Source organism: Astatotilapia calliptera, chromosome 11, assembly GCF_900246225.1.
Source record: "Astatotilapia calliptera chromosome 11, fAstCal1.2, whole genome shotgun sequence".
NCBI lineage: Eukaryota > Metazoa > Chordata > Actinopteri > Cichliformes > Cichlidae > Astatotilapia > Astatotilapia calliptera.
The window spans coordinates 32607253-32628181 of NC_039312.1; the positions used below are offsets into that span (position 1 = coordinate 32607253).

Genomic DNA, 20929 nt, shown 5'->3' on the forward strand with positions numbered 1-20929 from the left:
CTGTTAGGACTCCCCAGATGTGTGTATGTGTGAAATCATCAAATCCAAACCAATCTGTCTCGTCACGCCCTGCTGCTTTTTACACAATATGAAGTAACGGCTCTCCCAGCAGCTCCCTGAGTCACAGTAAGAATTACAAACACACGCATACACACAAATACATGCACACATGGTTATCGCCCTTCCTTTTCTTCTCCACACAGTGGCAGGAAGTTGTCCAGATATCCGCAGGGCCCTCTGAAAAAAGAGCGAGTGAACAAAGTGGGCTGGGTGGTGGAGTTGGAAGGTGTTGGTGGCAGCAGTGATGGGGATTTGGTGACTTCACTCACAGTTAACTATTCATTCTGAGCAGCCGGGCTGCAGCTACGGAAGAGCTACAGCGTCTTTTCAGTACGTGAAATAGAGAGTCTCATCTGAGCGTTGGCACATCAGAAGCAGTTTGTAGTGGAATAATACCACACAGCTGGACTGGAGGACGGCTTTTTGAGAAGAAGGGGCAGCACCTGGTGACCGGGACGGCCTGAAGATGATAGCTCTGAGGACGTTTGTTCTTCTGGCACTGAGCTTGACATGTCAAGGTGAGTTACCCCCCTTCCCCATTCAAAGAATTCCTTTTTCTATTGAACCTACATGAAACACACCACCTGCTCAGTGAGTGACCAAACTGAACCCTGTAGCTATATGTCATGATCAGAAAGCTCATTCTGAAAGAAGAGGGGTTTAAAATGCATTCAGTTACAAACATATTTATATTTCTTTCAATGTGTAAAATATTTATAAGTTTACATGGTTTACAAACACACTTGCGTCAAAATGTAGTTCATAGTTTTGTTAAAGACAAAATGAAAAGTGTTTTTATTTTTTTTATGTCAGCAGTATATATACATATTTTTTAAATCTTTCCTGGCTCAGTTTTGTAAAATTACTCGTATCCAAAAGACTCCCTTTGCTGGCGAGTGAACATGTCTAATTACAGCTCTATTGTCTATCCTTTTTTTTTCTACCATGACTTTATGGTCCCGCACACACCTGCCAAACCCATTGTCCAACTCCATCACATTCTTCATTGCCAGAGTAACAACCTTCGACCTTTATCAAGTTCCCGACCCACTCCATTTCCTGTTTCTATTCGTTTCTCCTGGAAACTTCCTGTTTGTGTCAGGCTCATTTCCTGTTCCCTTTAACAGTACGAATCAGGAGCCACCTTTTATGGCTTGACCTGCATTGTTATGAAAAGCTGCTAATGGGTCTGAAACAATGAGTGGATTGAATTTGTGTGTGAGCTGGTCTGGAGATAAAAACAGAGAAAACTGCTTGTACAGTCATTTTATTTTCTGCAGCTGTGCATAATGTCTGGTTAGATAAGCTGAAATTTAGGACCTCGGATCTATTTTGCTGTACCAGAAAATAGTAAACTGGAGAGCTGTGGAAGTTTATTTACCTGTGACATATCTCACTGCTGATAAAAGTCACCTGCCGTTTAAAATACCCATGTGTGCTTCATTTGAGGACAAAATATTAATTAAAAAGTAGATCTACAAATACTACATCTGCAAATACTCTTTAATTTAGTGAGGAATACTATAATCACGCTGTGTGGTGTAGTGCAGTTTTTTGTTGTTGTTGTTTGTTTGTTTTTTTCTAAAGTCTAATATGCATCTGTCTCCACAGCTGCATCTGGTGATCCATGGGGCCACTGCCCAGTGAACCGAAAATGTAAGGAAAAGTTCGCAGATGGGACGTGTAACAGAGAGTGTACGGACCCTGAGTGTCTCAGAGACGGCTTTGACTGCCTGAAGGACAGGGTTCCCTGCAAGTAAAATACTTTTGTTCTTCTTTTCATTACAGCCCTCTGACTTTCAGAGCCCTTACAAATATTTTTTAACTTAGACTTTGACATATATATAAATATAATTTTTTTCAAAATGTTTGGGTGTAGGAACAGATAGATTAACCATATATCATGAAACAAAAAGGTAATAAGATAGTGACGCACTAAACAGTCATAACAGCTTATTTATGCACTGTATTCTAATGCTTCTTATAAATATTTGATCAACTAAGATGTAGTTTGTGGCTCTGCTTTTTAAACTGAGGTAATATCACCTGTTCTTCTTCATCTTTTCCTCATTTTATTGTGGTTACCTTTTATTTTTATGTTAAAGAAAACCTTATGGAAAAGAAACTGGGCCAAGAAATACAAACAATCAATGTAATCTAAGAGTAAAACCTGTTGATTATTACTTTTATAATCATTTATGGAAGTTTAGTGTTCAGTCTTTAAAAAAAAATGAAACTATAAAAAAACACTAATACAAACTAAATTACTAAAAAGATCCAGGCAGCACAAAGGTGTCTATAAAAGTAGAATAAATGAAAACATTAAGTAACCTTAGTACAAGTAGTCTGTTATCTGTTACTGTTCAGTATACCTTGAGTTGAGATTATTTCTTAGATCACCTATTCTTTTTTTGTTTTGTTTTTCTCCACTCTCATCATGACTCTCAGCCCGGGCCACATTCACTACTGCCGTGATCATTTTGCCAACTCCCTCTGTGATCAGGGATGTGATAGCGCGGCCTGTGGATGGGACAGCAGCGAATGCTTCAAACACCAGAGCCCCGTGTGGGCTAAAGGCACCCTGATCCTACACACTCGATTCCCACATCAACGTGGCGCCTCGTTCAACAGCTCCGTGCTCTGGGCACTCAGCGTCCTCCTCCTGTCACCGCTCAAGCTGAGAGACTCCGTGCCCCTCGCCACCACCAGGAATTTGTTCGACTTTAATGCTCAGGAGCTTGCTAACATGCTGGCGCAGGCGTCACCAGCAGACTCAGATGGGTGGGTACTGAGACAAATGTTTCTGACATTGTGATTGGGAGTTTCAAAAACAGTGCATGTTCTTTGTTTAACCTTTATGTAACAAGAGACATTTTGGCCTGGCAACATAAAAAATGTAAGACAAAGCAACACAATAATAACTCTAAAAATATGCAAATCTGCACCACCACAAGGAGTAAGTGGCCCTGTCAAGTCCTGTTCTAATTAAAATGTTGATATTTGGCACCAGAGTATCGATAACTGTATTATAAAAGAAAGATAAATATTATATTTTTCTCACTCTTACCTTTGCCATAGATATCACTCTGTTTACATTTGTCCTGTAGACCATCCAAGAGCCTGAAGCTGAAGAAATTGAGGCTATTTTTCCTCTTGTGATTTCACATATCCTTATTTGTGTAAAATAAGATTACACAGCAAAAGTACAATTATTTAGGAATATCTGTGTAAAAATACAAAAATATACAAATGAGCTTAGAGTTAGAGTAGAATTAATGAATTATCCATTTGATTTCAGTTAGAGATTAGGCTATGTGTCAGAGATGTAGAAAAATCTGTAACTTTAAATTTGTTTGCATTCAAAAAATAAAGTGTTAGCTCTTAGCTAAATAGGGGAAAATAGCATATCCCATTCCCCAAATACTGTAGCTGTGGTTAGTCTTTTAGGTGATTTACAGTTATACTGTTTTCTAAACACAGGCACAGTCAATTCATTTCAGTATCAAGTGCAAAAAATAAGACATGCTTGTTTTCTGCTTTAAATGTTGGAGTAGTTAGTAAATCCGTTCACATGCTTGGTTTAAATATTCTCCTCCCTAAATGTTAACTCCTAAATATATATATACAACAGAGTAAGTCTGTGTTCCCACTTCTTAGATGCAATCATGTCACTACACTCTCTTTGTAAATGCCCAGTTTTGGGGCATAGTGTGTTAGTAAATCTGGTCCTTAATCTATATAGTTAAGACTTGAACATATTTAAAGCAAATAAAGTAACTGGGAAAGAAGATTCACAGAAATGTGAAATTCCATATTCTCCATAAAAGTTTTGGATCATTGTGCATTAACACAATTAAGACCAAAAAAAGTGGGCCACACATAAAACCTTGGGGAACTCCATTAATTACAATAAGCCAGTCATAATTGAGCTTTGTAGCTTTATTTGTTTTGAAATTATCTTTGTGTTTTGTTTTCTTTCTTTAATTTATTTTGTTGAAAGAGTATAACTTTTTGCAAAGGTAATTTTACCCATGCAAAAATACATATAAAACAATGCTCAAAGATGACATACATGTTTTTTCCAATCATTTCTTACTCTCTTTTTCCTAGCTCCCTCCTTTTCCTCCAAGTGGACAACAGGCCATGCTCCCGTTCACCCTCTACCTGTTTCCCTTATGCAACTGAGGCCGCAAATTTCCTGCGTGCTGTAAAGGAACTAAAACCTACCTCTTTCCCCAACCTCTCAGAGCTGGATGCCGTCATCAGCATTAGAGGTGTCCGAGAGGAAATAGGAAGCAGAGAGGAGGAAAAGGAAGTTGAAGGTAGGCTCACATGTCCTGTCTCCCACACACGCACATTTCCAGCTTTGAATTTCATCCAAACAAAACACTATAAAACACCTTTGTGTTTCCAGTGTGTACATTTTGTGCAGATTTTCAGATTTGTTGATGTGTTTCATATTTCAGATATAAATAGATACAAGCAAAAAGATAAAAATGAATCTTTTTCAAGTGTTTTTTTTTGTCTTTGTGTCTTCTTTTATTGTTTGAATTTTTTCATTTAAAGAGCCGACTCCCGCATGGCTTTGGGCCGTAGTTGCCATAGCTATTGGGCTTCTGCTGCTGCTGCCCCTCGTGGTAATCCTGGTAGTGAGGAGGGTGAGGCAGCAGCGGGCAAAGAGGAACAGTACTGACAGGGTGCAGCACCGGTCTAAAGTCACCGACAGTGACAGCAAAGCCAAGGCCTGGATACAGCATGCTACACACCAAGAACAACGGGTCAGAACCAGCAGAGAGAAAGATAAGGTCAGCTTGAAGAAAAAGAAAAAGGCCAAGGAAGCAGAAAAAAAGAGAAGGAGGGAACCGCTAGGGGAGGATGCCATGCGAATGCGGTGAGTGGAGCTCATTTGAGAGGATGTTTTGTCTGCCAATCTCCGGAATGATGTCATTGCATTCAGTAACAAGAGAGAGCTCATCCTGTATAATTATTACAAAGGCTGAATGTCACTTCACTTTCACCCTGGTACATTTTCTCATCTAATCCTGCCCTGAAACACAATTCCCAGTTTCTTAAAGGTAGGTGACCAGTGGTTGGTGAAGAGTAAAACTAGACCATGTTGTTCTTACAGGAATTGCTGTAGGATTGCAGCAAGCAGAATTTTTAATAAAAGAGGAGTCAGGAGTTTTGAAAAGAGCTGCCAGTTAAGTTTCGGTAACTGTTTACAAGATTTCATTTAAAAAATTGTCTGTGTGTCTGATATGTAAATAACAAGTGTTTAAGATGTTTTTTCTAAATATAGAAAGGAATTCATAGAATTAGACAACTGCTTTTTTATTTTATTATTTATGATATTTTCATTTTCCCCTTTGTGAATTAACAATTTTTTTCCCCTGTACAACAGATAAAAAGCCGATTTAGATGCTTACCAAGTTTTGATTCAAAATAGCAGGCAAAAAAAGGAAATATTTTGTTAGGTGAGATACGGAAATATTTGATAAACAGTAAAACATACATAAAGTTAAAAAACATCATAAGCACACACGCACACACGCAGACACACCAGTCATTTATGCATTTATGCATGCACAAATGACAAAGTTTTACAAAGAACTTTGTTCCTTGCAGAAAACAAGTTTTGTCCATGACTGCAGTGATTTTACCTTCATTACATAATAGTGGTGAACATCAACGCTTAAATGATTCCCATCTATGACTAATCATAATTCAGCTGTGAACATGTATCATCTGCGTAACAGTGGGCTTTAGATACATATATATTCAAATATTATCATTCTATATTAGCTAGTTTGAGGATTTCTGGTTTTTAGTCAAGTTAAACATTGTATTTGATGTAGAAAATCATAGAGGGCATTTTTAAATATGTTTTAACTTATATATTTTCTACTTAAGTCTTGATTAACCTCAAAATATAATCAAAAGCTTAGGTGAAACAGCATATAATCAATAACTGTACCCATAGTTAAGATATAGTACTGGGCTTATGGTGAAAACAGGAACATTTGATATTTCTGGACCTGAGACATCCCAGTGATATCCTCTTCATTTCTGCATGAATACCTTTGTTTCATATCAGCCGATATTTGCATAATATATTATTGTTCTTAACTGTGCTGAAAAATAAGAAAGTAAAGCAAAGGACATGAAAACACAATGTGCCCACATGAAAACTACTGCAGTTTTCAGTGTGCCGTATCAAAACTGTGCTTTGGTTTTCAGGCCTCTTAAGAGGGACCAGGATATAGGAAGTGACACAGACTTTACTCAGAGTTCAATGGAGGACCTCAGTGTGAGATGCTCCAGACGTCAGGACGATGCCTCCATCTGTGACCACAGGACCCAGGAGCAGAAACACTACCGTGCTGGAGCCGCTCAGCCCCGCAGAGCTATACAGTGTAAGGAAACATCAGTATTTTGTCTCAGTTGCTTGACTATCTGGCTTAGTAATCTCTATATACCATAAATTCTATTGCTGTAAAGAATATGGCAGATATTGTAATCAAATCTGTCATTATTCTGTACAACTGTACAACAAAATACACAATACACAATACATTCTTATATAGTTCTATACTGTGTATTGTGTATTTTGTTGTACAGTTATTTTATTTTCAACTTTAATTTATATATTTTATCTTATTCTTTCCCAGTTAAATTTACCCTTCATTCTAAATTGTGTTGTACAGTTATTTCATTTTTAACCTTAATTTATATTTTATTCTTTCCTAGTTAAATTTACCCTTTTTAATTTTTCATATTTATTTCCTATCTTATTCATAGCCTTTTTTTTTTTAGGTCACGAGCAGTTGTCTAAGCATTTCACTGCATATCGTACTGTGTATGACTGTGTACGTGACAAATAAAATTTGAATTTGAATTTATTCAACTGTAGTCACAAAATGCTGGTTTCTGATGGACCTCAGCAGCAGAAAAGATCACTGTTATGATTCAAAGAGCAAATCTGTGTTTCCAGTTTCTCCAAAATATTTTTCATTTGATATTTTTGCATTTGATTGCTTTGGTAGTTTCTCAAAGTAAAATATTAAAGTAAACTTGGGAGCTTTAAGCTATTTTTATCCAGATGATTATTAAAATTAATAATTTGTTGCACCTATAGGCTGAACATTTCACCACAGATGTCACACATACAAAGCTGAAATTCAAACTGTATTCACTGTCAGACCCAGAATCACTCTATTTAGTATCTTCAGTATCTCACAGCTAAACTCACAGACTATTGTTGTAAAGTGAATAAAGTGATTAATAAAGTAAAGTAAAGTAATAAAGTTTATAGTAAAGCAGGATTCATACAAACACACTTTGCAGCACGAAATTGCATTGTGGGACATAAAATGTTCGTGACAACTATACATTTCCTGTTTTTATAATGTCCTTAACCCTGAAACGTTGCTTGCTTTCCCTCAGCTCCACCTAGAGGTTGGGAGAGGAATGCCATGCCTCCTCCTCTGCTCAGTCCTCCTCAGCAGGTCAGTTTCATTATGTCAATGTTTCGAGAAGCCATTATATGCCAGGAATTTAAACAGTTTTTGCCCTGTGACTGTAGAGAGATTCTGATGGTGTATTTAGTTTCATGTTTTACTTAAGAAGATTTCTTTATGTTTTGACTTTAGAACAAGATTTTAGAAAAGAAGGTTTAAACTTTTATTTAAAATACATTTAAAAAAGGCATTATGACAGATTGATTATGTGTCTCGTCATTGTGGTTTGGTTGTGTTGGCAGTCTGCAGAGTGGTGTGGCCCAGATGGGTCTGTGGTTCTGATCCGAGCAGTGCGTAGTGGGCTGGACAGAGTGGTCTTGGAGCTTCTGCGAGCAGGAGTGCCAGTCAACAATACAGATCATACTGGTAATGCTTCCTGGTCCCAGTTACTATCACGAAAACATGGCTCAACACCAAACCTAATAAACCTAAAATAGAATTTCAATCTAAACGTTTATTCCTTTAATCATTTGGTTTAAGAAAAAGTTGTAACAATGAACAAAATCCAAGCCATTCCAGCACACACACACACACACACAACATGGTCAAAATGACAAATATTAAAGCTAATGATTCTAAAATTCTTTAACTATATGTTTAGAAACAAAAACAATGGAAAGATTAAAAGGTACCCGGTAGACAACGGTTCCTCAAAAGGTCTCTCTTTGAAATTTAATGGCGTTACAGCCGATACCTTTTGTGATGTCTCTCCAAACCAGAACTGTTGACTGTCTGTTGGTTCACGTCATGGGATCACCAAAGTTTGTATATTTCAAACAACTCTTCAGAGTTGGACCACCAACTTACATTGTTTAGAGCAGTGGTTCTTAAATTTCTGCCATGCCTCACTTTAGAGGCCAAAGTTCATTCCCCACAACCCATATTAATTTTTACTTAAATAAACGTGCACATCGTCGGCACAGTGGCATCAGCAAACTTTTGTTTGTTCAGTAAACAACACAAACAATTCTTCACATTAGTTTTACTTCACAGTTTTTACCTGGTTGTCTATGCACCCACGCAGTGGCCCCACACCTCACAGTGTGCAGTACAGGGTGATGAAAAAAAAAAGAACGCGTCTAAATGCAATATCTGTTTAGACGAGAGTGGATTGAAGTTTAAATTTAGTCTATATAGCACCAGTTCAAAACAGAGAGAGACCTTCAATGATCAGACAGTCAGAACTTCTGTTTAACAGGAAGAGACCTCTGGCAGAGATATAGTCAAACACATGTTATCTTTAGGCACTTGGCAAAGTAAAAGTTCTGATATCTGTTACAAAAATAAACCTAGTACCTAAAACTACCTTTTAACAGGATTAAACCAATGACAGAAGCAGGGCCAATCTCCCCTGACATAGCTGGGGTGCAACAGCACACAAATAAAACACAATGCAAATCGTAAACACCTGCCCAGTTGTGAGCCAGCAGTTACAGAACAAAATCTCTGACCCAGAGATAGATGGAAGAAAGGTACAGAGAGATACACAAGACATGCAGTAGTGGTGTATCAATGCACAGTGGCTGAAAGAGAGGAATGTGGAGTATGAGCAGTCTGAGCCTGTAGCAGAATAACTAAGAGAGAGGATGTCTGCCTCCTGAACCCAAACATGTACAGCTCATGAGTAAGTCATTTTTTTTCTGACACCTGCACACGGAGGGGTTGAGTAACTTGTAACTTACCCCATCTCTCTCACGTCCTCTTTTTGTGTCCCTCCTGTCCTGTCCTCTGCTGTCTGTGACCTCCATCACTTCCTCTCTCTCCTTCTCCAGCTCCCCTGCTGCCCTCCTCTGACTCAGAACAAAGTTAATGTGCTCTAGTACTTAAACTCAAGTCGATGGACATATTAGCTTTGGTGTTCATGCTTCCTTTTTTTTTACTTTTACTTTCCTTTGGGCCTCTGTGTCTCTATCTATCTCCTTCTGCAGCTCTTATTCTTCCACCTTTATATCCCGTCATCTCTTTTCCAGTTTGGCTGAGGCAGGTCATCCCCTGCCTTCATCCTCCCTCTCCTCATCCTCTGGGCTCGTTGTGTAATAGTTGTTCACTGGCTGACTTACTCCCTCCCTTCTTCCCCTGTCAACCTCCCCCTCCACTCACACTGTCTCTCTCAGGGAGATCAGCCCTGCACTGGGCATGCTCAGTAAACCACCTCTCACTAGCAAGGACCCTCATTCGCTACGGTGCTGCTGTGGACCTACAAGACAATAAGGTAAGCTCTGATGGATTTTCTCTAGTGTTAAGTGAAGACTTTTAATCCTGACATTTATTTAGCATCACTTCTGTTGTTTATAGTTTTGAATTGCAAACAGAAGTAACATTTATGTTTGAATTTCTGAAGCATTAAGTGTTCATAAATATAAGTAATGTGTGGTATTCCTGATTATTTCTTTGCTAGGGAGAAACAGCACTCTTCCTCTCTGCCCTCCATGGCTGCTATGACACTGCCAGACTTCTTCTTCTTCATGGTGCCAATCTTGAGCTGCACGACCGGAGGGGACGCCGGCCAATTGACGTGGCCAGAGAGGGAATGCGTCACCAAGTGCTGGAACTCCTGTTGGCTCATGAGATCCAGAGAGGACCCATCCCTGTGGACACGGGAAGCGACATGATGTGGGAGGAGCGCACTCTGATGTACTCACCGTGGGTGGGCTCACAAGGCCTGCCTGGAAGAAGTGCCTCCTTCTCTGGTATCATAGGGCATCGGGATATGACCCCACCAGTACAAAAGTAAGATTTTGGAATTATAAGGCCGATCAAAGTATAGAATTTTTTACCAGCCTTATAGCTAAATCAACAGGTTTAGCTAGGTAGATGGATGGATCGATACTCCATAGGCTCTAAAGGGGAAATTTTTGTGTTATGGCAACAGGGTAACGTATTCAAGTCAGTTTTATTCATATACACCAAACCATAACAGCAGTCGCCTCAGGGCGCTTTATACTGCAAGGTAGAGACTAGAGATGGCACGATACCACTCTTTTATGTCCGATACCGATATCATAAATTTGGATATCTGCCGATACCGATATGAATCCGATATAGTGTATTTTTTAATCAATAAAACTTTTTTTTTAATATCTCGCTGCATTTTGTATAAGTTCATACTCAAGTTAAAAAACAAAACACTAAAGCTATTCTGTTATACTTGTATGCAAAAAATACACTGCACCCAAGATATTTCATAGTTCAGCAATACTGATCAACGTAATAAACGTAAACCTGCACCATCCTCCCTATTCTGGTGTTTTAAAGAGTACTTAGCGGAAATATTAAGCAGCCTAACTAATAGGGTTGTCAACTACCAGCTGAAAAAAATAGGGAACCACCCCCCTCTGCCTCGTGATGCTTAATCGACGCAATCAACTTTAATTTAATGCACGTGTAAAGAAAATTCACAATAAATTTTTATTTTTCCACAATAATTAAATAGATTCAACATCTTTCTTCAACAGAACTGCAGAATGCACAGATGGTACCTTCCCAAAGGAAAAAGTACTATAGCTTACTAGATATTACTAGGTATATTAGACTTAACAGTTACTATATACAGTAATGGACATCTATACATTTTACATCAGATTAAAACTTTGAGTGTAAGATTCAGATAATTATTTATTAAAAGCGAGACATTTTAACTGAGAATAAGAAAGAAAAGTATGTCTTTGTGCCCCCTTTTCTCTGTTAATGCCCTACCTGCCCCCCTGCATAACTTTGCTAGATCCGCCCCTGCACAGTTACCAGCCGTCAGCTACGTAGAAAAGGATCCTGGTGTAGAAAGTAATATTAAATAAATTCTAACAACAGCTTATCAAGCTGCTGCTGTTGTTCAGCCGCTGGTTTCCTCTTTCTGGCGCAAAGTGGGCGATAAACTAACAAGAGAGACGGACTCGCGACAGAAAAGCCGATCAGCTGATCATTGATCAGTTTCATGATTGAAGTAGCAGCAGGAGAGGGAGGGAGAGAAGCAGTCACTCCATATATCGGTTGTTAAGCTTAACGTGGGAATGCTTTACAAACATTCAGAGATGAAACTTACACACTTGCTTTACTTCTCTCTGGGATAACTTTCTCGGAGATGAAATGCTGGTTTGGTAGCGAGGCTTCAAATGCTCAACCAGACCGCCGAGAGTTCTCGCACGCCACAGCCGCTCTATCATGTGAAGCATACTGCTCCGACGTGCTAAGGTTATGAGCTGAGTTATGCCATGTCGCAAGTTTTGTGAGGTGTTTTCCTGATATTTAATGGATCAGATTGCATTTTTTATTTCTCTCCGATATCCGATCCAGTAATACCGATACGTAATATCGGATCGGTCCATCTCTAGTAGAGACCCTATAATAATACAAAACACCAACAATCAAACGACCCCATTTGAGCAAGCACTTGACAGCAGTGGGAATAAAACCTACCTTTTAGCAAATATTCCAACATGTGCATAGTAAGGGCCTGGTAATGTGAGATAATATGTCATAAAATAAAATAGATAATGATTTTAACACATAAAAAACAAAGAAAATAAAAACAAATGTGAATATCTCCTGTAGTTATAGTTGAACTTCTTTGGAGATTCATTCGATGATACGCTGAAGTCACAAAATTAAAGTTATTTAGCTGATTTTTCATCCAAGATATTGTTAACATAGACTGTACATAAAATATGGCCACTGTGCGTCAGTGTGAATGTTTTGGCTGTTGCCATCTTTGTTTTCTTGGGGTAAGAAATGACAACATGGGTGAAATGCTAAGTTATCAGCTAACACCTGCTAGCTTGGTTTAGCCAGGTGCATCCGTGGCTGCATGTGTATGTATAAGTTCTTTGAACCAACAGAGACACCCAGAAATTAGCACTGAGTAAAATAGAGATAATATATTGCTGTTTCAGTCGCCAAAACTGGCACATTAATATTTAAATTAATATTTTATTTATGTAAAAGTTTCAAATTTAATCAGTGGGACATTATTTTATGTTATTTATGAATTTGCAGAAGAAAAAATGAAGATGTAGACATTCATTTGGACATAAGTTTGTGTTAACCAAGACCTTATTTCAGGCTTTTACACCAAAAACGTGAAGTCTTTGATGTCCATACCCAGAACTGCAAAAATACCAGTTATTTCCAGTTTTAAGGGTTCATTCCCAAAGACCTCTTTAGGTTTTTTTGTTTGTTTGTTTTTATGCTGTCTAATGTTATGATGACCTTCTTGTCTTGCCAGTGATTGGTCCATGGGCCGAGTGCAGTACCCTCCTCCTCAGAACTGGCGACCCCAGCTCAACCAGTCAGCAACAGCTCTCGTTCCTCCACGGGTCATGGGCCGCTCCCCTCGGCCAATCAGCACCTTACAAGAGGTAACATCAGAAGACGAGGACCGTGACAGGCATCAGGAAGTCCCCAGAGCCGCCACGCCTCACTTCCTGTCCCCCCAGCCTGCCCCTCGGCAGCGTTCCTTTTCCTGCACCCAGCATGCACTGCAGCGCCGCTCTAGCGCCCACCATCCAGAACCCAATTACCTTATAGTGTCAGACAGAGCACCCAATGAGCCCGTAGAGAGAGTAGTTGTTTCCCCTCCCACCGATACTGCTACCCCACCAGAACACCAGCCGGCTGCAAACGGAGACAGTGTTATTAGAGTAGAGCAAGCAGCACTGAGTTCAACAAACTCGGAGCAGAAGTCCAGAAGTGAGAGGTTAAACAACATGAGTGACTCCACACAAACAGCCCTGTAGGAAAGGAAATTCAGCTTCCTTTAGAGACACCCAGTTTTAGTTTGTCATTCGGTGCAAAGCCCTAAGCTGGACTTTAATTGTTTGTATCCAGTGTTTCTTTGCCCATTGCTTCTTAAGTGGATTGGTGTCAGACTAATACACAACAGCATAGAGAGATATTCCTTCCCTTATTACCTCTTTTTTAATTATTTCTTTTTAAATCAGCCTCATGTAAATAATTGTTTTCTTGTTTTGTTAAGATTGAGGGATACTGTTGTAAATGTTCTCTTATATGGCATGTTCAGATTTTGTAAATAATAAAACTGAATGTCTAAGATGAATTCTACTCAAATATGCAACAGCTGGTATTCATTGAAGAAATATTCAAGGAAAAATAAATGAATAACACATGCATAGCTGCACAGAGATGTCAGGGATGCATGCAATAAAGTGACTTTTTGTTGACATGTTGTGGATTTTTTTTCTCGTTAATTTACATCCACAGTCTGCGCATTCTTAAGTTATCATAAGTCCTTTATCTATCATCTTTTTTCAACTCACGATCATCAAGCATTAATGATAAAACCAAAGTCTTTGTAGAAGCAAGTCCTGCAACTGTGCAGCAGCACTCAAACAACTCTTGGTACTTACCCGGGGACTTAAAAACTGAAATCAAAAATAACTTTAATTAAATGAAACTGCGTGCATAGAGTGAACAATAAAAAAATAGATTAAAACTGCTTAAAATGTTTGCTTCAATCGTCCCACCCCCCACCGGCTCCCAGAATCACTATAATTGTAAAATACCATAAAAACTGAATCGCCTTTGATGACGTTTTTAATAACAGTCAGATTCTGCTTTTGGGACTGCAGAAATGAGTTATAGAATAGAATAGAATAGAATAGAATTCAACTTTATTGTCATTGCACATGCACAGGTACAGGGCAACGAAATGCAGTTTGCATCCATCCAGAAGTGCTTTAGTGATATAGATATATTACAATATATATTAGCAATAATATAGATATGTGAGTATATTACAGAAATGGGTCTATTATGGTATGTTATAATGTACACGGTATGAAGTATGTTGTGAATATTCTATAACTATAAGTATGTACAGGCTGTAGTGAGTACAAGCTATGTACAGGATATGAACAGGATATAAATATGAAAAACTATACAGAATATGAAATAAATAACTTTACAGAATCTGGGATATACAGCTATACAGAAATGGGAACTATGCAAGTTGTAAACAGTTGTAGGATTAAAGATTATCGAATGTACAGAATGATTATTTACACAGAGCTATACAGTAGTGCAGTTAAGATAAGTGAGGGTGTAGATAGTTTCTACAGAGGCTATATAAAGTGCTAGTGGTTGTGAGTGGTGGTTCAGTCCATGTGATGAGATGTGCGAGGTTTTCACTTTTGCACAGGCAGTGATGCGTAAAACACTGGCCTCTTTCTGGTGACGTCCAAGGCCAGCAGCTACTGCTCCGAGGAAACGTCCTGCAGATATTCTGGTCTCATTATTTTTAAGTTAAATAATTATCAGATGAATGGTTCTCAGCACAGATTTCATTTATTTATTAATTATTGTTGTTATACTCGAAATTCTGGCTACAATTGGAACTGTTTTGATTTCTACTGACAAAAAGACAAAAATCGTCATTTTCATTCTTGACTTTTTTCTACTAATTGAATTAAATCAGAACAAAAAATATTTTTCTCTCCGTTTGTTTTCCTCTTCTTCTTCTTTTTTTATTCTTTTTTTATAAATGTCTTTCTTCAGATGAAGGAGCGTATTTGTGGGAAGACTGAATTAGAGTTGCGCTGACAGCTAAGTGTTAAAATTGATACATCCCGAAAACTAGCACAAGGTGTGCACGTCATTTACACGTCTGCATTTGGGTTCCCAGGCGCATTTGTCAGCTGCAGAGGTGTAAATGACTTGCATGATAAGAGAATCGTGGCGAAGGCAGGTCTGTAAACAGGTGGAATTAAATGTAATCAGTGAGCGTTAAAGCACTTTTACGCACACCACAAAATGTGGTATTATTTCTGCACTAAGTTACATGACAGTCACAACATAAATTTGTATATTTAGTTACATTTATTTACGTTTATTGTTTTATTGCTGTGAAAGAAAATTATTGGATTTATTTAAATTTCTTTGTGTATTTCTTTGTATCAGAGCTCAGATATATCTGGTCATCCCGAAAAGCTCTCTACCGGAATCAGGTAGCCCATCTACTACTAACAAATATACTCATACACCCTATTACTAATGCCAGTGTATATAAAAAAATATTTTTTACTTTGGATGTATTTAGTACTAATGTGTTTTATTTGCAACTGATTATATATTAATGGTGAGACTTAGAGGTGCGTAAAGCAAGTGTTCCGGTGTTTTCCAAACCATGTGACAAAAAATGCTTTTAATTTGGTGGATGCACATTTGTCGTGGCACACAGCACTAAGTAGACAAATGTTGGAAAAGTGTGACAGTGGGAAACTGCTTCTTGCAGCTCTTTCTGGCCGTGGGAATGTGGAGCAGCAGGCTCAATCTTCACTTTATTACCTGTTAAAACTGATACTTCATTTGCAAAGTGTTCTTGGAGGAAAGGTGACTCTTGGATTCCCACGCACAGCACACGTTAGACCTTGTCACAAGATCCCCAAATAGGTTCTCATTTTTGTGACCATTTAACCAAACTTAACCATTTAAAGAGTCCCGCATAAAAATATGGAATTTAGCGTCACGGTTTCTTTTGAAGATCCCTTTGCAGACCTCTCATAACAATTCAGAAATCCAGACTGAAAAGTTGTATTAACATTAAATCCCTTTTAGATTATCTAACAACAGATAAACGCTGATGTTGATTGAGTTTGGCTGAATATTTAATGGATATTCACACTTTTATCGCCATCGTTTACCGTGGGATACCTCACCAAACTCTCTCTCATGGGAATCGAACTGTAGAATAGTTTCTCACTTTATTACGTGTTAGAAGTGATACATCCTAAAGAAGAGTCTTTGGGAGAGGAGGCGGAAAACAAGAAAATTACATATTTACATTAAACACACAAACAGGCTACTGTTACCTTTTGATATCAGTCCCCTTTTTCACACGTTTTCAAGGATGCGCCTAAAAAAATTATGCACTCCCTCAAATTCAGAATACACTTTCCTGACTCTTAGTCGGCGAAACATGTGTGCACAAAGTTGTTGTTATACAGTCATGATTAAAAGACAAATATCTACAGACATGAATATAGAAATGTTAATGAAAAAAATATAGGAACAACATGAGACTTTTCCTTGCTGCAGATTTTTGCTCACTGCTAAAAACTTCGACACTTGAAAGATGCCTCGGCTTTGTCTTCATAACCATTTTACCCCAGAGCCTGTTTTATAAGGACACATCTCATTTCTCTGTACAGGATAATGGCCTAAAAGGTCGGAGTGATTTACCTGAGCTTCACGCTGTGTGGGCGGCTCTTTTGTCACATATGCAAGTAAAGTCTCAGAGGGGCTGATTACACATTTCAAAGGCTCGTGCCTCTCCCACTTGTATGGGCAGCTGCACGCGCCAGAGGATTAGGGAAAACTCCAAGCGACGCGCCATTCAGTCTGCATGTATCTCCAAAATTACTACAAATGTATTTAAAGTAAAACGTTTAAAGGAAATTAGATGCCTTAATCAGTAATTAAATATATGCATACATGTTTATATTTGTTACATCTTCAGCGACCAGTTGTGGAGGGATGAACTTAAAAGTCACATTTATTGATGTATTCCTACCTGTAGTAGGTTTTAGTGAGCTTCTGAAAAACTTTATCAATTAATTCTAATCACGGCGTATTTGTCATTACTAATAATCTATCTCACTTCCGTGAATAATAATAAAGATCTACTGAATAGTCATTGTATTTTGGCACGTGTCTGTTGCCTCGTGTTGCCACACTCTGAATATCAAAGTCACCCTGAGGTGATTCACAAACCTCACACTACCTTTATCGGCGTTCATGAATAATTATTTGCATGATACTGTGCGACAAAAGGTCTATTTTCAAAGTGACAGTGAGTCGGTGATAAACGGGCTGGCATTTATGTGTTGCTGTTTTAGTGTCTAAATGTTTGTATCTGTAGATTTAAGGGAACAGGAATTAAAACTGACGAATCAACTTTGACTACATGAAGACCGTGATGTTTTTTTTTTAGTTGTTCCCTGGCATTTAACTGCATTAATTTAAAGATCTGTTCATATCTTGGAAGAATTTTTTCTGTCTGCATCTTATTTGCATGAATGTCGGTGGGAATTCTAAGGAGCTTGGAAAGAAAAGCGTCTGGATTGTAAAAAGTGGAAAATACGCGTGCGAACGTGGGAAGTGTCGCCTCTCACTTTCAGAGTTGTGTCAATTTTAACAGGTAGCTGTAAATGCAGCGCTAATTCCTCCTTTCCCACGAGAAATATCTCGATCATTTCGATGCTGCTTTCTCTGTACAAATTAAAGAATTTTCTGAATTAAGTATATTGGCTCGGCGAAAAATCTGAAAATCTTTCTCCTCCTGTAAGTGATTGTTTTTTATTCAACTTAAAATAGTTCTGAAATGAAAACTGGTCATAGGATCACACCGTCGCTCCTAAAAAGCAAGCTTTCCTTGATTAAGGCACGTGTCAGCTTTGCATGCGCAAATAGCCCCCCTCTCCCAAAGCAAAATGAGCTACCAGCTTTTTCAAATGAAGCACAAGAGCAGGAAAAAACAGAACAGCATCTGGAGTAAAATTATGTTTATTTTAAGTTAAATTTTCAAACGTTTTGACGCAAGACTTTTTTTTAAACTTTACGCACGCGACTGCGCATAAGATTCATTTTCTTGTTTTATACTCTTGACATCAGATCGAGATTAGACAAGTTCAAAAATAAAAACAAATCTAGGATTTTTTTTCATTTGCAGTGTTACCAAACGGTGAGACCAAGGGACCTGGAGGAGGGGTAGGGAAGTAGGAGGAGTCTGAGAGGCTGTCAGGACCACAGTAAAAAATAAGTGGCAGGAAACTAGAGCCTCATTTCCAGATCAGTAACAGACTGCGAAGGAAGCTGTTACCAGTAGACCAGAGCAGAACATGGGACCATCGGTTGGTAGGAAGCTGTTACATGAGGCGGAGGAAGCAACAAATAATAGAAAGGTAAAGGAAGTCCAGATACCTGTCAAGTGACGTGATTTCATTTCATATAGTGATTCTCTGTTATTACCACAATAACAATCAGATTCATTGAAGATTAAAGCATCAGCTTTGTCAAAATTTCAGTAATTTGGAGATATGAAATAGTTTGTATAATTTAGTGCGCTGAATTCCCTCTAATCATTTAGTCATTTCCATTTGCTCCTTTTTTTTTGCTTTTCTTTGGTAGTTTTTCTTTTTACGCGGTATATAATTAAACAAAATCAGGAAACCACGTTTAGACTTTGGTTTTCTTTTCTTTTTTTTCTTTTTTTTTTTTTTTGCGATAGTTAATAAAATCTCAGGTGGAGAAACGTCGGAGGGACAGAATGAACCGCAGTTTGGAGTGTCTGAGGACCATGTTTCTGCAGGAGCCACAAGAAGTAAGAGAAGTTTTTAGTTCTCTATGAATTTTATAGAAATAAATCGATGTGGTTCATACTTGTGGTTTTTATTAATTTATTATTATGAAACACGAAGGTTAACTTGCTGCTCTCATGCAGGGGTCCACTCAGCACCGAGTGGAGAAAGCTGAGATACTGGAGCACACAGTCCTCTTCCTCCAGAACACTGCCAAAGGAGACAAGACTACAGGTGGACGTGGGGACCAGAAACGCTCCTTCCAGGACGGTTTCTCCACTTGCCTGCAGACAGCTGCGGGGTTTCTGGGCCCCGAGGGGAAAGGGTCGGAGCTCGGATCGGCGCTGGATGCAGCTTTTGCCGCTCGTTTGGCCCGTTCACACTCACAGCCCGAAGGTCTCCAAAGCAGAAACTTTTTGCCGCACGCAAAGTTTATTCTGCGGGTGCTGAGGCAGAAGTCCAAGCTCAGACTCCCGGCACGTGCCTCAGGGGAGAAACGTTTGATCCGACCTTACCCACTCCCACTCCAACAAAGGTTTCCCAGAGTCCCCAAACAGCCTCAGAAACAAAGAGAGTCCGAGATCAGAGCGGAGAGAGGAGCGGCCAAACAGAGCTCAGCCCAGAGCTCCCCCTCCAGCCACACTTTGTGGAGACCTTGGCCCTGATCACCAGGCAGGGACTTCAGAACAATCAATGACTATAAACTATTTGGCAAAAACACACAACTTCTTTTTAAAAACTGTAGTCTTATGAAGACGCATAACTTCAGGTCCTGTAAATATTGTAAATACCCGAGTATGACTTGATCTGTATGTGTAATAGGGTTGATTCACTGTTTTAAATACTTTTCAATGAGCTCAGTCAGCCACGTAAGTGGCTCAGGGGAACGGGGACTCTCTCAGGCTGCGACACAGGTGAGCTGGATCAGCCGAGCGGTCCAGCTGGGATTGCTGCGCTGAAGAGCGAGTGAAGAGGTGAGTTTCACGAAGCCGAGGAGATTTTGTCCTCTTTGATGCGCTACTAAAAGCTGCTACTATGTGCCGTCATGATTAAAGAGCATGCTGCGGTAGTGGATAATGACTGAGTGTCCATCCATCACATTTCCAGGTGTGGAAGCTCAGGGTTTGAGGCTGGGAGACCCACGCAGACCTTCATATTCACCTCTCTGGTGGAACGAGCGACACCTGTGTCTCTGTGTACAACATCACTTCTATTCAATCTGAAGATATTTCTGGTCGGTTTTTGCACAATAATTTATTCTGGATTTCTCCCTATGGCGAGCTGTACTCTTCAAAGTTAAAACAACCAAATAAATCTTTAAAAACATGTCAGATGATTGTTTCAAGATTAAAGGAAACCCGGAGGCCTTTTACTCTTTCAGCTCTTTTTAGTCCGAGGCAGAGGTGTGAAGCTCGGCCTCCTGCAGAGTTACATCCTCCAGGTGTGAAGACTGGTCATGAAATGAAAGAGCTCAGCAGCTCTCACTTCAAAGACATCATAGCCATTGTCGCACTTTATTTACTGGCACTGAAAGACTTTTGGATTAAGATTAGTTAATATAGTTCAGATAATTTAAGACAACTCAATAATAATAATAATAATAATATGAATAATAATATTAATAACTACATCCACTTTTTTCTGCATCATCCAGTTTCATTTCTCACAGTTGCCTTTAAACATATTTAGAATAGCAGGATCCATTAAAGTCAAGATCATTTCACATAATTAAGACACAGCTCACGTCTGCGTTTGTTTCCTTTGTATTCAGCGTCTATCCTGTCACCAGCATCGCCCCGAGCTGCTCAGAGGTCATTTGTTTTCCACGCGTGTGTGGTGTCAGGTCCCAGGGAGCAAAACGTGTCTTAACCCCGTAAGAATCAGTGGCATTTTTTCCCCTATCGTCACCGTTAGTTTCAAACTATATTGCAGGCTTTATGTGACACCAGCAGTGATAAAGTGACACCGTCTCAATGCTGGTCATCATGCCCTTTTGCTGCTAAAGTATTTATACCTACATTCTATATTCATACTTGTACTCAGGTT

At 39.0% G+C, this 20929-nt stretch overlaps 2 protein-coding genes across 2 annotated transcripts; both read left to right on the forward strand.

The window, feature by feature from the left end:
* The first annotated feature begins 19 nt into the window (after positions 1 to 19).
* notchl (notch receptor, like) lies at positions 20 to 13750 on the forward strand. The gene is made up of 12 exons (XM_026185320.1): positions 20 to 126; positions 204 to 578; positions 1672 to 1816; positions 2509 to 2841; positions 4171 to 4382; positions 4627 to 4951; positions 6298 to 6473; positions 7504 to 7565; positions 7820 to 7943; positions 9692 to 9789; positions 9976 to 10307; positions 12796 to 13750. The coding sequence occupies exons 2-12, from the start codon at positions 527 to 529 to the stop codon at positions 13304 to 13306; spliced, it is 2370 nt and encodes a 789-aa protein (XP_026041105.1). The 5' UTR covers positions 20 to 126; positions 204 to 526; the 3' UTR covers positions 13307 to 13750.
* A 4467-nt stretch (positions 13751 to 18217) lies between these two features.
* Positions 18218 to 20210, forward strand: LOC113032293 (transcription factor HES-7-like). The gene is made up of 4 exons (XM_026185119.1): positions 18218 to 18487; positions 18814 to 18906; positions 19027 to 19857; positions 19991 to 20210. Exons 1-3 carry the CDS (start codon positions 18425 to 18427, stop codon positions 19546 to 19548), a joined length of 678 nt encoding a protein of 225 aa, XP_026040904.1. The 5' UTR covers positions 18218 to 18424; the 3' UTR covers positions 19549 to 19857; positions 19991 to 20210.
* The last annotated feature ends 719 nt before the right edge of the window (positions 20211 to 20929 follow it).

Excerpts from the sequence above, each read along its gene's own strand:
- LOC113032293 (XM_026185119.1), top strand. The coding sequence starts at position 18,425 with ATGGGACCATCGGTTGGTAGGAAGCTGTTACATGAGGCGGAGGAAGCA. Across the intron at positions 18,488-18,813 it reads AAGCAACAAATAATAGAAAG|TTAATAAAATCTCAGGTGGA; the intron begins GTAAAGGAAGTC and ends TTTTTGCGATAG. Across the intron at positions 18,907-19,026 it reads TTCTGCAGGAGCCACAAGAA|GGGTCCACTCAGCACCGAGT; the intron begins GTAAGAGAAGTT and ends GCTCTCATGCAG.
- notchl (XM_026185320.1), top strand. The coding sequence starts at position 527 with ATGATAGCTCTGAGGACGTTTGTTCTTCTGGCACTGAGCTTGACATGT. Across the intron at positions 579-1,671 it reads ACTGAGCTTGACATGTCAAG|CTGCATCTGGTGATCCATGG; the intron begins GTGAGTTACCCC and ends CTGTCTCCACAG. Across the intron at positions 1,817-2,508 it reads AAGGACAGGGTTCCCTGCAA|CCCGGGCCACATTCACTACT; the intron begins GTAAAATACTTT and ends CATGACTCTCAG.